Raw genomic sequence first — 12872 nt, 5'->3', positions numbered from 1 at the left:
TAAAGCTTTCTTTAGTTTAAAAAAAATTACAGCAATGAATTTGTTTTTTGCCCCCACAGGCCACAGCCCATTCAGTTATGTTATCCAACGCTCATTTTAGAAATCTGTTTACCAAATTGACATAATTATACTAATTACTAAAGTTAATTAACTAATTTCCAAACTAAAAACCCTAATCAAGTTTCCTTTTCCTTTGTTCGTCGTCTGCGAAGTTCTCGAACAAGTAACTTTTTGTCTTTGTTAATTTGTTTTTATTGATGTTTCATAGTTAGTAGTTTATTTTAACCGTATAAAGAAAAGCAACCTCTCTTATGGTTATATAAACTAAACTTTTTTTGCAATTCTACTAATTTTTTAAATAAATTGTGCCTTTGAATAATTTTTAAAGTGGAGTGGTTGACTTGGTTTTTCTGATGTGATGATGATGATAAAGTATTATAAAGTTCTCGGTCAATATTGTCGTCTCTTTCATTGTCAAAGTGAAATTTTAAAGAGCAAATTAGGGAAATATCCTAAGAAGTGGAATACCATAGAAAGGGAGGGAAATGGTGATATTAGGGGGGGGGGGAAATTGGGGGAAATAGGGTTTATTTTTTACCAAATTGACATAATTATACTAATTACTAAAGTTAATTAACTAATTTCCAAACTAAAAACCCTAATCAAGTTTCCTTTTCCTTTGTTCGTCGTCTGCGAAGTTCTCGAACAAGTAACTTTTTGTCTTTGTTAATTTGTTTTTATTGATGTTTCATAGTTAGTAGTTTATTTTAACCGTATAAAGAAAAGCAACCTCTCTTATGGTTATATAAACTAAACTTTTTTTGCAATTCTACTAATTTTTTAAATAAATTGTGCCTTTGAATAATTTTTAAAGTGGAGTGGTTGACTTGGTTTTTCTGATGTGATGATGATGATAAAGTATTATAAAGTTCTCGGTCAATATTGTCGTCTCTTTCATTGTCAAAGTGAAATTTTAAAGAGCAAATTAGGGAAATATCCTAAGAAGTGGAATACCATAGAAAGGGAGGGAAATGGTGATATTAGGGGGGGGGGGAAATTAGGGGAAATAGGGTATGGGGTATAAATATAGGAAACATAGTGGGTAGGGAGTACAAATACTCTATTTTAAAATTCATATGTTTCGATTGTATTATTTAACACAATTTTTTTTGTTTTACAGAAAAAAAATCAATGGAAAATACTACAAAAAAGTATCTTCTTCGGTACCTGAAACTAATATCTATTATTTCCCACCTAAACCCGATGAAAGGAAAGACAAAAGAAAATCTCCTCCAATACATGAGACCGATATCGATGATTTGCCATCTGACCGTGGTTCAAAGAAAGACATAATGGATTACCCTGCAAATCAAAGCGATGAGGTTAGACGTAGATATCTAACTAAAGGTCCATGTCAACCCTATAGTCATAAATTTAAACAAATATCGAAAGGAGTTGAAATGAGGCGATTTAATCTAGCTTGGTTTGATCAATATGGTAGTTGGCTAGAGTATAGCATATCTAAACAAAATGCATTTTTTTTATATTGCTACTTATTTAAAGATGAGGCACAGAAGCAAGGTGGAAGTGATGCATTTGTTAAAGAAGGGTTTAATAGTTAGAATGAGCCAGAGAGATTGCTTACTCATAAGGGTAAATCACCCAACAATTGTGACATTATTCCTGCTCAGAAATTTGAGGATTTGATGAACCAACATCAATCTATAGTACATGCTCTATTTAAGCAAGATGATAAGGTGAAAAATGAGTATCGTATTCGCTTAAATGATTCGATTGATGCTTCGAGATTCTTGTTACGACAAGGATTACCTTTCCGTGGCCATGGTGAGAAAGAAGATTATGCAAACAAAGGAAACTTCTTGCAGCTTTTGAAATACACATGAGATCAAAATGATGCTATAAGTAAGGTTATTCTGAAAAATGCTCCAGGAAATAACTAGATGATTTCTTCCAAGATCCAAAAAGATATTGTTCATTCCTTTGCAGAAGAAGTACTAGAAGCTATTTTAGAAGAAATTGGTCATTGTGTGTTTGGTTTGCTGGTTGATGAGTCTGCTGATGTTTCTCATAAAGAGCATATGGGTGTTGCTTTTGGTTTGTTGATAAAGGGGGAGCAATCAAAGAACGGTTTATTGGAGTTGTTCATGTAAAAGAAACGTCTTCATTAACATTGAAGTCTGCTATAGATGATTTGTTTGCTAGAGATAGGATGAGCATTACATTACAAAGGTGAGAGGGCAAGGTTATGATGGAGCTAGTAATATGAGAGGTGAGTTTAATGGGTTGAGATCATTGGTTGCTAGAGAAAGCAGTTCAGCATATTATGTTCACTGTTTCGTTCATCAGCTTCAGCTAGTTGTGGTTGTTGTTGCAAAAAAACACTTTGACATTGCTGATTTTTTTTTTATAAGATTTCTACATTGTTGAATGTTGTTGGAGCTTCTTGTAAACGACTAGATATGTTCCGAGAAATTCAGCGTGAAGAATTAGAAAAAGAAATCAAGAGTGGTGATGTTAAGACTGGGACATGACAAAATCATGAACGTTCTTTATCAAGACATGCAACTACTCGTTGGGGTACCCATCACAAAACATTGTTGAGGTTGGAATAATTGTTTTCTACTACCATTAAAGTTCTTGAGTATATCCAAGATGAGAGTTGGGAAGACTTACAGAAACGTCAAGCATGTGGTCTTCTCAAATACTTTTACACATTTGATTGTGCGTTCTATTTGCATCTTATGTTACATATTTTGGGGCTCACTGTAAATGTGTCATTGACTTTGCAACAGAAAGATCAAGATATTTTAAATGCTATGTCACTGGTAGAATCCACTAAGCGAGAGTTGCAGAAGCTTAGAGATGATGGTTAGGATTCGCTCATGGCTAAAGTTGCTTATTTATGTAAGAAACATAGTGTTGAGATGCTCATCATGGAAGAAGATTTTGTTGATCTTAGGAATTCAAGAAAGAGAACCAACATAAGCAATATGCATCATTATAAGGTCAATTGCTTTTGCACGGTTCTAGATTTGCAAATTCAAGAGTTTAACGATCGTTTTATATAGGTAACCACTGAACTACTTATTTGTATGGCTGCTTTAAGCCTGATTCATTCCATGGGTTTGACAAAGAGAAGCTGTTGCGATTAGCTAAGTTATATCGAGATGATTTTAGCTATGGTGAGCTTTTGTCTCTTGAGCGGCAACTTATCTACATCGACAATATACGAGTGTAGAAAATCTTGGAGATTTTTCATCTTTGATGGTGAAAATTCAAAAGTATTTAGCACATCCCTTGATTTACAGGCTTTTAAAGTTAGTTCTAACTTTGCGAGTTGCCACCGCAAATCTTGAAAGATGTTTTTCCGCAATGAAACTAGTGAAGACAGCTGCACGTAACCGAATTGGAAATCGGTTTCTAAGTGATTGTTGGTTTGTTTTATTGAAAAAAAAGTTATTTGACTTAGTTTCAAATGAGAAAGTGATTAAAAAAATTCAGATGATGAAAATGAATGTAAAATTGTTTTGTAAGAGTTGTTTTTTTATTTGCTGGATTTTTTTATTTTTAATTTTATTTAACTGTATTTTATATTTTGCCTCCGCTATAATTATTTTCTAGATCTGACACTGATCGGAGCAAGAGTATGAGAAACATTAGTGTTGTTTTCTTTCGATGAAACCAATAGTATTGGGAGGAGAAGAAAAAAAAAACGGAATTCGTTATAACGTACTCGTTCTCGCCGAGTTTAACCGAGACGGGGAATAATGTAATTCACCCTAAACCCTCTCTTGGGCCCATGAAAGGTACTAGTATTGGCCCACTACAGTTTCTTTATGTGTGACGTGTCTCCACGAATCAGAGAAGGGAGGGAGACTTGGCATATTAAGCTCGCACGAGAAGGAGAAGGAGGAGCAATGGCGAATACGCAGACTTACGGCTTTCCGATATACGCCGCGGACTGGATCCCGGAAGAAACCGTTAGATCGAAAATCGATAAGCATAAAGAGAATTCCGAAGATGGCATCGAGCCGTCGTCATCGTTGGCCTCCCGGAGCTGCATCGCGTTGGCCGGCGGAGGCGGAGAGGGACGAAGCGGGATCCCTAACGTCATCGTAATCTGTCGTGTTGATCTCGAAACCAATTCTCTATTAGAACAACCTGTAAGCGTGAACGTTTCTCTGTTTATAGTGAGTCTGTAATCAGATCGCAAGGATTTGATTTGATTTGATTTTTTTTAATTTTCAGGTGGGTAGGGTTGTGGTCAGTGGTCTTCCTTATAGAATGGCTGCTCATCCTCGGGAAGGTGCTCTTATCTGCGCATTGCCAGAGAGTTGCAAGTAAGTAATCGTTTCAAGCTCATTACCAATCGAATCTCTTTAGGTTTTGTAGTAAGAGTTTGAGTTTGAAGTTCTGTGGTTTAGAGTGGAGAGAAACTTCAATGGATGTGTGATAGTTACTTGTTGACACGCAGACGGTTTGATTGGGAGAACATTATGAGGCCAAGGGAGGGTGAAGAGTTAGAGGAAGTGATTAACGAGTTAGAAGATGTTGGACAACAGTTAGCTCTAGAGTTTAATCAGGAGGGGTCTGTGCTTGCTGCTGGTGGGGAGGTAGGAGTTAAGCTCTTTAGTTTCAGTCTCTTTTGAATAACAAGGAATGGAGTCTCACTGGTTCTTATACATTTTTGTTTTGATGGCAGTACAGGATGGAACTTTGAGGATTTTCGAATGGCCTAGTATGAAAACGATACTTAATGAATCTAACGCACATGGAGAAGTTAAAAACCTTACTTTCAGGTTCATTCTATTCATGAGAAAGGAATCATCTTTCGAACAATGATTGTAAAACGGATTGTCTGATACTGATAGTTTGTGGGTTTGCAGCGAAAGTGGTAAGTTTCTTGTATCTCTTGGAGGTCCACTTTGTCGGGTTTGGGACGTAAATGCTTCTACTGCCGTTGCTAGTCTATCAAAAGAGAAGGTCAGTCGTTTTTTTTGTTGCTCTTTTAACTTTGTATACAAAGTTCTAACATTCTTGTATTATACTCTGATGAGTTTGAATATTATAATGCAGGACGAGTTGTTTGCCTCCTGCAGATTCTCCGTTGACAATTCAGGCGATGAAGTTCTTTATATTGCTGCAAAGACTGGTAAACTTACATTTTCACAGCGCAAGATATAATATATGATTTTAGTTCCCCTTTTCCATTTGTCACGATCATAATGAATCTGGTCAGAGTAGAGCGTGGTGGGAGTATTATAACATGGGATACAACTTCATGGAAAAGAAAACAATCAAAGCTTTTGAAAAACTACTCTATTACGGCCTTTAATGTCTCACCTGATGGAAAATTTCTTGCATTGTAAGTTTTCTTTTTCGCACTTTTGGGACCAAACTGATAGTGTAATACTAATTCTAATATTGGTTGTCATACTATTTTTCTTAATGCAGCGGAACCCTTGAAGGAGATGTTTTGATAATTAGTTCAACAAAAATGAAGACTCATCAATTCGTTAAGAAAGCTCATCTCGGTTTGGTCACCGCACTTACTTTCTCCCCTGATTCAAGGTTTTTTTCATCTACTCATCAAGGATCTAGTTTTCACTGTATAGCTACAGCTTCAATAATCGTGCTTAAAATTCTAAGCAAACAAATAGATAAAATTATGGAAGAATGATGGGAAATTCACATTCAAGAAGTTTTGATTTGGGGTTTGGTTTTGCAGGTTCTTGGTGTCAGTATCTTTCGACTCAAGAGCAAAGCTAACCGTCATTGAACAAAAGCCTGAAACAAGTACGTATATCCTGCCAATTCTCTTCTTACCTCTCCATCTTATTACCTTACCCAAACTTAACCAAAACTATACTAAGAAACCAGTCACTATTGTTGTTAGACTTTGTCCTGGATTACCAATCAAAACTAAAACTGTGTTTGTTAATGAAAATGCAGATGGAATAAACTGGCTGGTGGTGTTTTTGTTGTTCGTGTTGCTAGTAGTGGTTTCGTATTATTTCTTGATGGTAAAGGGGATCATAGGTAAAGAATATAGCCTCTAAGTGACCCCACGAGACGATACATACGCATGGCTTGAAATCAACATATGCTGATTTTTTTTAATTGTTGTTTGTTTTCCACCGTAGCTTTTTCGTTTGTATAATGAGAGAAATTCTAAGGGGCCTTGCGAGAAACTTGGATGCTTTATATCATAAAAATGTAAACTAACGTTGTAAGAGAAGCAGTAAACTTGAATGCATTACATTCACTTCCTTAAAGCTACATCCAGGTCAAATACAAGCAGTTCTGTTCTTTGACTTTTCGTTTTGTCAGCGATGTTCTGCAAGTGAAGTAGGAGAGATTTACGTTATTCACTCCAAATAAAACTTTCCCAAAGGCTGATTACGTTATCCTCTTACAATCCAAACAAAAGCGTTACCTTTGAAAATCGAGAGCATTTCCGAATGTATATGAATTTCATGGGCCAATGGTTTGAGTCCCAAAACTTATTTATGAATTATCCGGACAAATGCTTGAAAACTTGCGTCAACAAATATCAAACCTATGTCAAATTAATTTTTTAAAACTCTATTATAAATGTAATAAATATGATTTATGTCCTTGTCATGATGTCATCCCGTACATTCTCTTCCGTCAAATTGGGAAGTTTTTACAACAGCTGTTTGTTGACCCAAAAAAAAAACAAGAGCTGTTTTTTTTTTTTTTTTTTGTAAATTGTCACTTTCAGGCAAGGTCAGCTGGTTTATGTAAATTGATTTTGTAACAAGATTTTATGACGTAGCAAGAGTGCTGTTAGGCTTTCATTTATCCTAAGGTTAAATAATTTGAATGATTATTGTAGAACCTAAAATCTACACAAAATATTTGATAGTGATCGGGGTTTGATCCGGGGAAGAAATAATGTGAGCAATGATATCCTTAGAACACAACGATATAATCAGGTTTGATTCGTCGAAAATGGACTATATTCGTAGGTCGAATATCATAGAGATATCGGGAGAAAGGAGGATCGTGACTAAACTCAGGGTCGAGCTGCCTACGTACCCGTCAAGGGATCAAGTCTAAACGTAGTTCGGTTTTCGTCGCCTCTTTGAGAGACGCCGGATTTCTTTGTTAGGAATCGTTTGTCATCGTCTCGGGAAAGACATCGATTACGGACAAGAATAAGGAGTTAGGGTTCTCGTATCGGCTAATCACGATCTCGCAAGATAATGTTTCGTGTGAAGAGCCATTGTTCTTGATCAAACGGGGAAGTGAATGTGATCGGGAAGAGTAGCATGTCTCCGGCTCGATGCTGTTCTTCGGGACGAGTTAAACATAAAGGACTAACTTATCTCTTTGAAAAATGGAGACGTAGTCAACGGTTTAGCTCGAGCTTAGCGAGCTCTCCTTTCCACCTCTCCATCAAGCGGTGGTCTCGACTCTTATGAAGAGAATATTTAATGGTTTCTTTTCTGGCTTTGTTCGTGAGAGAGACTCCCCATATCACGAGCTCTCCTCCAAAGGCGTAGAGAATTATATCTCTTGTTAAGCGTGATCTCATGTAGAAGAAGCGTGATTCCTTTTTCTTTTATTTGTATATGTATTTCCTGTAAAAATCAGATGGCTGTGAGAGAGACCTCTTACTCTCTTTTATACCAAGAGCTCGTCTCCTTTCACTTCGTAATGTTGTTGCACGTGACTCCACATATTTAGCTATGACTTATTATTTGTTGACCATATTCCAAGATATGTGGAGAATAATCTTTTAGATCTTTGACTCATTCATTATTCAACGGGCTTTATGGGCAGACGTCACGTTTCAACTTCTCTCAGGCCCGTTTTAAGCTCAACTCAAGGTAGTCGTTAGTTGGTTTTCTGGTCCTTTTGGCGGGAAAGATTTTAGTGCTAAATCTTGGTCTAACATTTGCCCCCCCACCCCGAAACAACGCAACTCCAAATCGAGTTTCTTCTGGAGTTTGTGAAGTTGTTCGTTTGACAGTGAAATGCAAGGGAGACTTCGTTGAGCGTTTGATAATAGTTCTTTTATGATCAAAAAGTGAGCTCGATCAAAGTCGCTGGATGCATTGCATCAAGTCCTTTGAAGTTCGTTTGATTATTGAGATCGTTTTTGTTCACGTCATGGGTCGGTACAAGAGTTTGATGTAGTCCGTTGAAAATGCCGCAGGGGAGATAAGAGTTGGATGCAGCTTGCGGTTTTGTCAATTGAGTCGCTAATTTTGAACAGTATGGAGAATTACCTTGATCTCTTGTGGTATAATGGACGAGCATTTTAATGGAGTTTGTTTTTTGTTTATAAGCTTTTGACGTGAATCTGATAGTTTATTTTACGTTGATTCAGATTTTATGTAAATATTTTGGTGTTTGTGTAAAGGTGTTGGGGATATATATAGTCCCAACGAATCATTAAGACAATGCAAAATGATTGGCTACACGTAGGGAGCAAACCTTTATTTTGGTTCAGCTATAGGAGCGGTTTATTTCACTCGTCCTCGAGATGTTTTGCGAGATGGAAGCTGATCAGGAATCCAACTCGCGGACCAGTGTTGGCCTAAGGACGTGGTTTATTAATGTTGATTTTTTTTTTCTTTTCTTTTTAATATGGAGGGTGGTTTAGGTCGATGAGAGCTTGGGTCGTTTGAGACCGCATGGTAAAAATCGGTAAGAGTTTTAAAGTTGAAGATGAGATTTCAAACCTCTTAAGGCTGAAAAGTAAATTTCTATAGTAGTTTGAGCTACTGATAGTGCAAGAAGAGTGTACAAACATTTTGCGGTTGTATAAGTTTATTTATAAAGTTTTGATGCGAAATAATAAATAAATATGAATTTATAACTTAAAAAGCTCGCGATAGTAATGCGAGAATCTGTATTATCTGATGCAATATATTGATATGCATAAATAGATTAGAAAGAATTGTTTACCGACATGGGTGTGTTCCGGTCTTGGTGACTGCGAGCTAGCGGAGAAGAAATTGTGTTGGATGTTCGATAATATGTTCTTTGTGTAGCTGATGAGATGTCGAGGTATTCAAGTTGTGAATTGCTGAATTGATTTGTCCAGAATTCGTAGTAAGCCATCGCGAATCATATCGCATTTACTGCCTCTTGTGATTTTGCTTTCATTTGGAGATGTTTGGAGATATCGTTAGACATCAAGCGATCTTAAAAATTTCTGCATGGTTTGTCTTTTCATTATCGTTTTCCTCACAAGAAATGATTTTTGTAGTCGGGACTTTTTTAGATAAAAACCTATTGCTTCTTTTAGGAAGGCTCTTTTCATAATGAAGTGCGTAGACTGTCGCTTAAGGAGTGCGGAAAACAGGGCTGAGCTTTCTTTGTTCCCCTTCGGTATTCTCCTCTCCATCTTCTTGATATCGGGCTTGCTATCTTTCTGAAGCTAGAAGCTCTATCGGCAACTGAGATGCTTAAGTTTTTTTTTTTTGGGATATGGCACAACGTTTTTAGGAAGAGAGACGCTTTGTCGGCTCCTCGAGTTTCTAGAGCTCATTGGAGACTGAACTCGATGCAAAGATCGAGCTATGTGGGATCGGGCTCGTCGCTTACAGATTCTCAATGTGCTCCTCGAGATATTCGAGATCAATGTAGATCGAACTCAATTCCATGAGAAGGGCGACTTACCGACCTTTTGCAGATCTCTCCAAAGATCGAGTTCATTCGTTTCTCTTTTTGCTTATTTCGGACGCGTGGTCTGTTGTCACCTATTGTCGGTCGAGATAGTCGCGGTTTAGAGCTCGTGAGTAAAAATTCTTCTTTCCTTTTAGCTCTTGAGTTTTGGAGGGCTCCACTTCTTCCTTCTCATCAAACGGTGGTGAAGATTTCTATGCTGGTAATAATGTTTTCCGGTTTCTTCGTTGGTGTTGCTCTGTCCGAGAGATCTCTGTCTGGAATGAGACACTGTTCAGTGACAAATGTATAAAACATTTGGGGGCTCCTACATGTTTTGGTACGATCTAGTATATCATATCTGCTTAGGGAGAAGAAATTCTTGCTTTTGTTGGGTATGGAGACGTAACCCAATTCGTCAAAGCAAGGTAAAGGGATTGCCTCTTAGGAGCTCATGGAGTAGTATCATTCCTGTGATAATGATTAAAACAAGAAATTGTGTTTGTGTTTTGAGGTCGCAAGCTTAACGCTTTCGTTTCGAGGAGAGTGGAGAGTTCTTATTTCGTGATGACTCCTCGATCTCATACTACACATGTTGATTTCTTGTTCGTTTTAGGTGGAAGAGAATAGGGTTTGCCCTCTCCTCCAGAAGATGCTCGGTCTTAACAAATACATATTCGTATTTCTTTTGTTTAAACATTGATAACTGCCTTTTTCTTCTTTCCGGCGATTCATAGGCGGAGAGATCGTTAATGGCTTTTGTTTTTTACCAGGAGAGATCTGGTGATAGAGGTTGGTCCAGTAGTTAGTTGCCCCCCAGTCCATCGAGTGAGGTAATGAGGTTGAAGGACGAAAAATCGGCTTTCCTCTGCTGGCGAAGTCGTGAGGAATTTTGACGTAAGGATCATCTAATCATGTCTCGAGATTGAGTCTAACATGGTTTATTATTACCATCTCTAAAGACACGTCGGTTATATCTGTCTTAAATGAGACGTCGAGTTCACCGGTTCTTGAACGGGACGTCGGGTACATTGGTCTCGAGTGAGGCGTCAGGATCGTCTATCATATTGGAGGTCTTCATCAGCAAATTTACTCGGTGAGAGCGCATGATCCGAGGTTCAGCCTTCGAGCTCATGGCTCTCTTTCGTTTAAAGTCGGGATGTCATATTTATTCACTATAATTATAATGATTAGGTTTAACATCGCTGGTTGGAAGAAGCCTCGTGATGCAGTGGAAGATATATTAGAATTGACGTGCTTAATCTGGAGACTTGATGCAAAGCCTTCTCCTTCCTGCTTCCTTGAATTATGCAGTGGAAAAGATTATATCTTTATTATCTGACGATCGAAGGCTGCTGTCTCTCTTCCTCCATCCGCGCAATGATTCTTCTCTTTGATATATTAGTAGAAAACTGATATGTTCTTCATTTATGGATAAGACTAACAAGTTAGTAGAACTCGAATTGGACAGAGACGGTCTCGTAAGATCGTCTATCATTTTGGAAACCGTTGTCCTTCAGCGAATATAGAAACGTATCGGAGTGATGAGAGGAACACAAAAGGTGACAATTCCCTAACTCAATGTCCTGTTGGGCTATAATCATGGAAGGAGAACGTCGTTTTGATCAAATGCATATGACCATAGTCGATTCATAAAATCACGTCACAGGTCGGGTGATCTTGGCCTCTTTAGCTCTCGAGCTTTGGTACTCGAGAGGTCGTTTATTTGCTGATTAGATATTAAGCTTTTCTTCTATCTCTTTGTTGAACAAGTCACAAAATGGATGAATTATCTAATCATTATGTTGACTTTAATTATCCGGCAACATAGCGATGGCAATGTGATGGACTTTGTTGTCGTTGATGTTGCATAGTGGACATAGTCTCGAGCTTAGTCTTCTCGAAGTGGGGTCCTCTTCGTAGGAAGCGCGCGTGTGTCCGAGCTCAAGAGATCCTTTTTTATTCTTTACTTGGTGGAAAAAGATGCTTGTAGTTCGTTTCTCGAGTTCCTGAGCTCTCGTTTCTTGAGGTGGAAGAGAATCCTTATTATCATGAAGTGATAATAATACATTTCTGTTTATAATAATCTCAGTCTTCAAGAAAAAGGTCTTGTTTATTTGTTTTTCCGGAGGAAGAAGTCTGGTCTGGTCAAATACTTGAACGTATCTAACTCGTGAAGCCATGACGAGCATATTAGTCGTTTTTAAGAACTCGTGCTCTTCTTCTCTTCTTCTTCTTTGAAAAATGGAGAATCCTGGTTTTTTGACGTCTCCTTGATCTCAAAATATATATATCGAGGTCTTGAGAATCGGGTGTACTTAGTTCTTGTGCACAGTCCAAGCGAGCTCGAGGTATGGTGCTTGAGTCACTATAAGACTCTTCTTTGCTTTTGATTATTTATTGATTGAGTATTTTGTTCGATTATCGTTGTGCGGCTTATTGAGCTCGGCGTTGTCGTGTTCTTGTCTACGGTCCGGTATGCGATCTCCTAACCTTGGGAATATCTCCTGACTTTGTGATAGACCATGGATTTTACCCACTTTTAGCCATGATTCTATAAGTGTTTTACTACTATATAGAGTCTATTTAGAGTATTTACAGGTTCATATACGTTCTGGAGAAATATGGTGATTTTGGAGTCTTTTGAGGTGCAGAACTGCACAGGCGCGTCAGATGTCTATCTATGAATGGAGACATTTCCACCGTTAGATTGAGCCCATCTTGTGACACAAGATATATCTTTGAGTTAGCTTTCTAATGCCACCGGTTTGAGGTCAATCAGCATCCTGTAGCAGAGGTTATGCCCGGTTTACTGAGGAGTGGTCAGTCTGCCTCGCGAGAGGAAGCTGTCGAGAAGAGGAACGTATGTCGATCGATGCAGAACTCTTGACATCGATCGATATGTATGCCAGAACGTGGGCCAAGCATATTTTATGACTGACTTAAGCCTAGAAGCAACCCCAAATTACCAGAATACCCTTGGACGACCAGAAGCCGTATTTATGTATTTCTAAGCCATTGTTGACGGCTACACGCTTTCTATTATCCTATTCTATTGATTGGAACTCCGTAGGTTTTATCATTGATTTATTTATTATATTATTCAGGCTATGATTTGTGTTATTGCTTGCATGTCTGAGTAATTCATCTTGTTAGGTTTGGGATTTCATGAGCTTAATGTCAAACTGATAATCAATTAGGATTGCTAG

At 37.9% G+C, this 12872-nt stretch overlaps 1 protein-coding gene and 1 pseudogene across 1 annotated transcript; both read left to right on the top strand.

Moving 5' to 3' along the window:
* The first annotated feature begins 1460 nt into the window (after positions 1-1460).
* On the top strand, positions 1461-2552 carry LOC106303045 (annotated as a pseudogene).
* Positions 2553-3687: 1135 nt separating this feature from the next.
* Positions 3688-6273, top strand: LOC106304111 (SEC12-like protein 2). Its single transcript, XM_013740507.1, has 10 exons — positions 3688-4184; positions 4270-4361; positions 4496-4634; positions 4729-4820; positions 4908-5004; positions 5098-5173; positions 5266-5386; positions 5476-5592; positions 5750-5817; positions 5974-6273. The coding sequence occupies exons 1-10, from the start codon at positions 3858-3860 to the stop codon at positions 6078-6080; spliced, it is 1236 nt and encodes a 411-aa protein (XP_013595961.1). The 5' UTR covers positions 3688-3857; the 3' UTR covers positions 6081-6273.
* Positions 6274-12872: the final 6599 nt, after the last annotated feature.

The sequence above is a fragment of the Brassica oleracea genome, chromosome C7 (assembly GCF_000695525.1).
Source record: "Brassica oleracea var. oleracea cultivar TO1000 chromosome C7, BOL, whole genome shotgun sequence".
Classification (NCBI taxonomy): Eukaryota; Viridiplantae; Streptophyta; class Magnoliopsida; order Brassicales; family Brassicaceae; genus Brassica; species Brassica oleracea.
This window is presented reverse-complemented; position numbering and strand designations above follow the sequence as displayed.

Excerpts from the sequence above, each read along its gene's own strand:
- LOC106304111 (XM_013740507.1), top strand. The coding sequence starts at position 3,858 with ATGTGTGACGTGTCTCCACGAATCAGAGAAGGGAGGGAGACTTGGCAT. Across the intron at positions 5,387-5,475 it reads GATGGAAAATTTCTTGCATT|CGGAACCCTTGAAGGAGATG; the intron begins GTAAGTTTTCTT and ends TTCTTAATGCAG. Across the intron at positions 5,593-5,749 it reads ACTTTCTCCCCTGATTCAAG|GTTCTTGGTGTCAGTATCTT; the intron begins GTTTTTTTCATC and ends TTGGTTTTGCAG.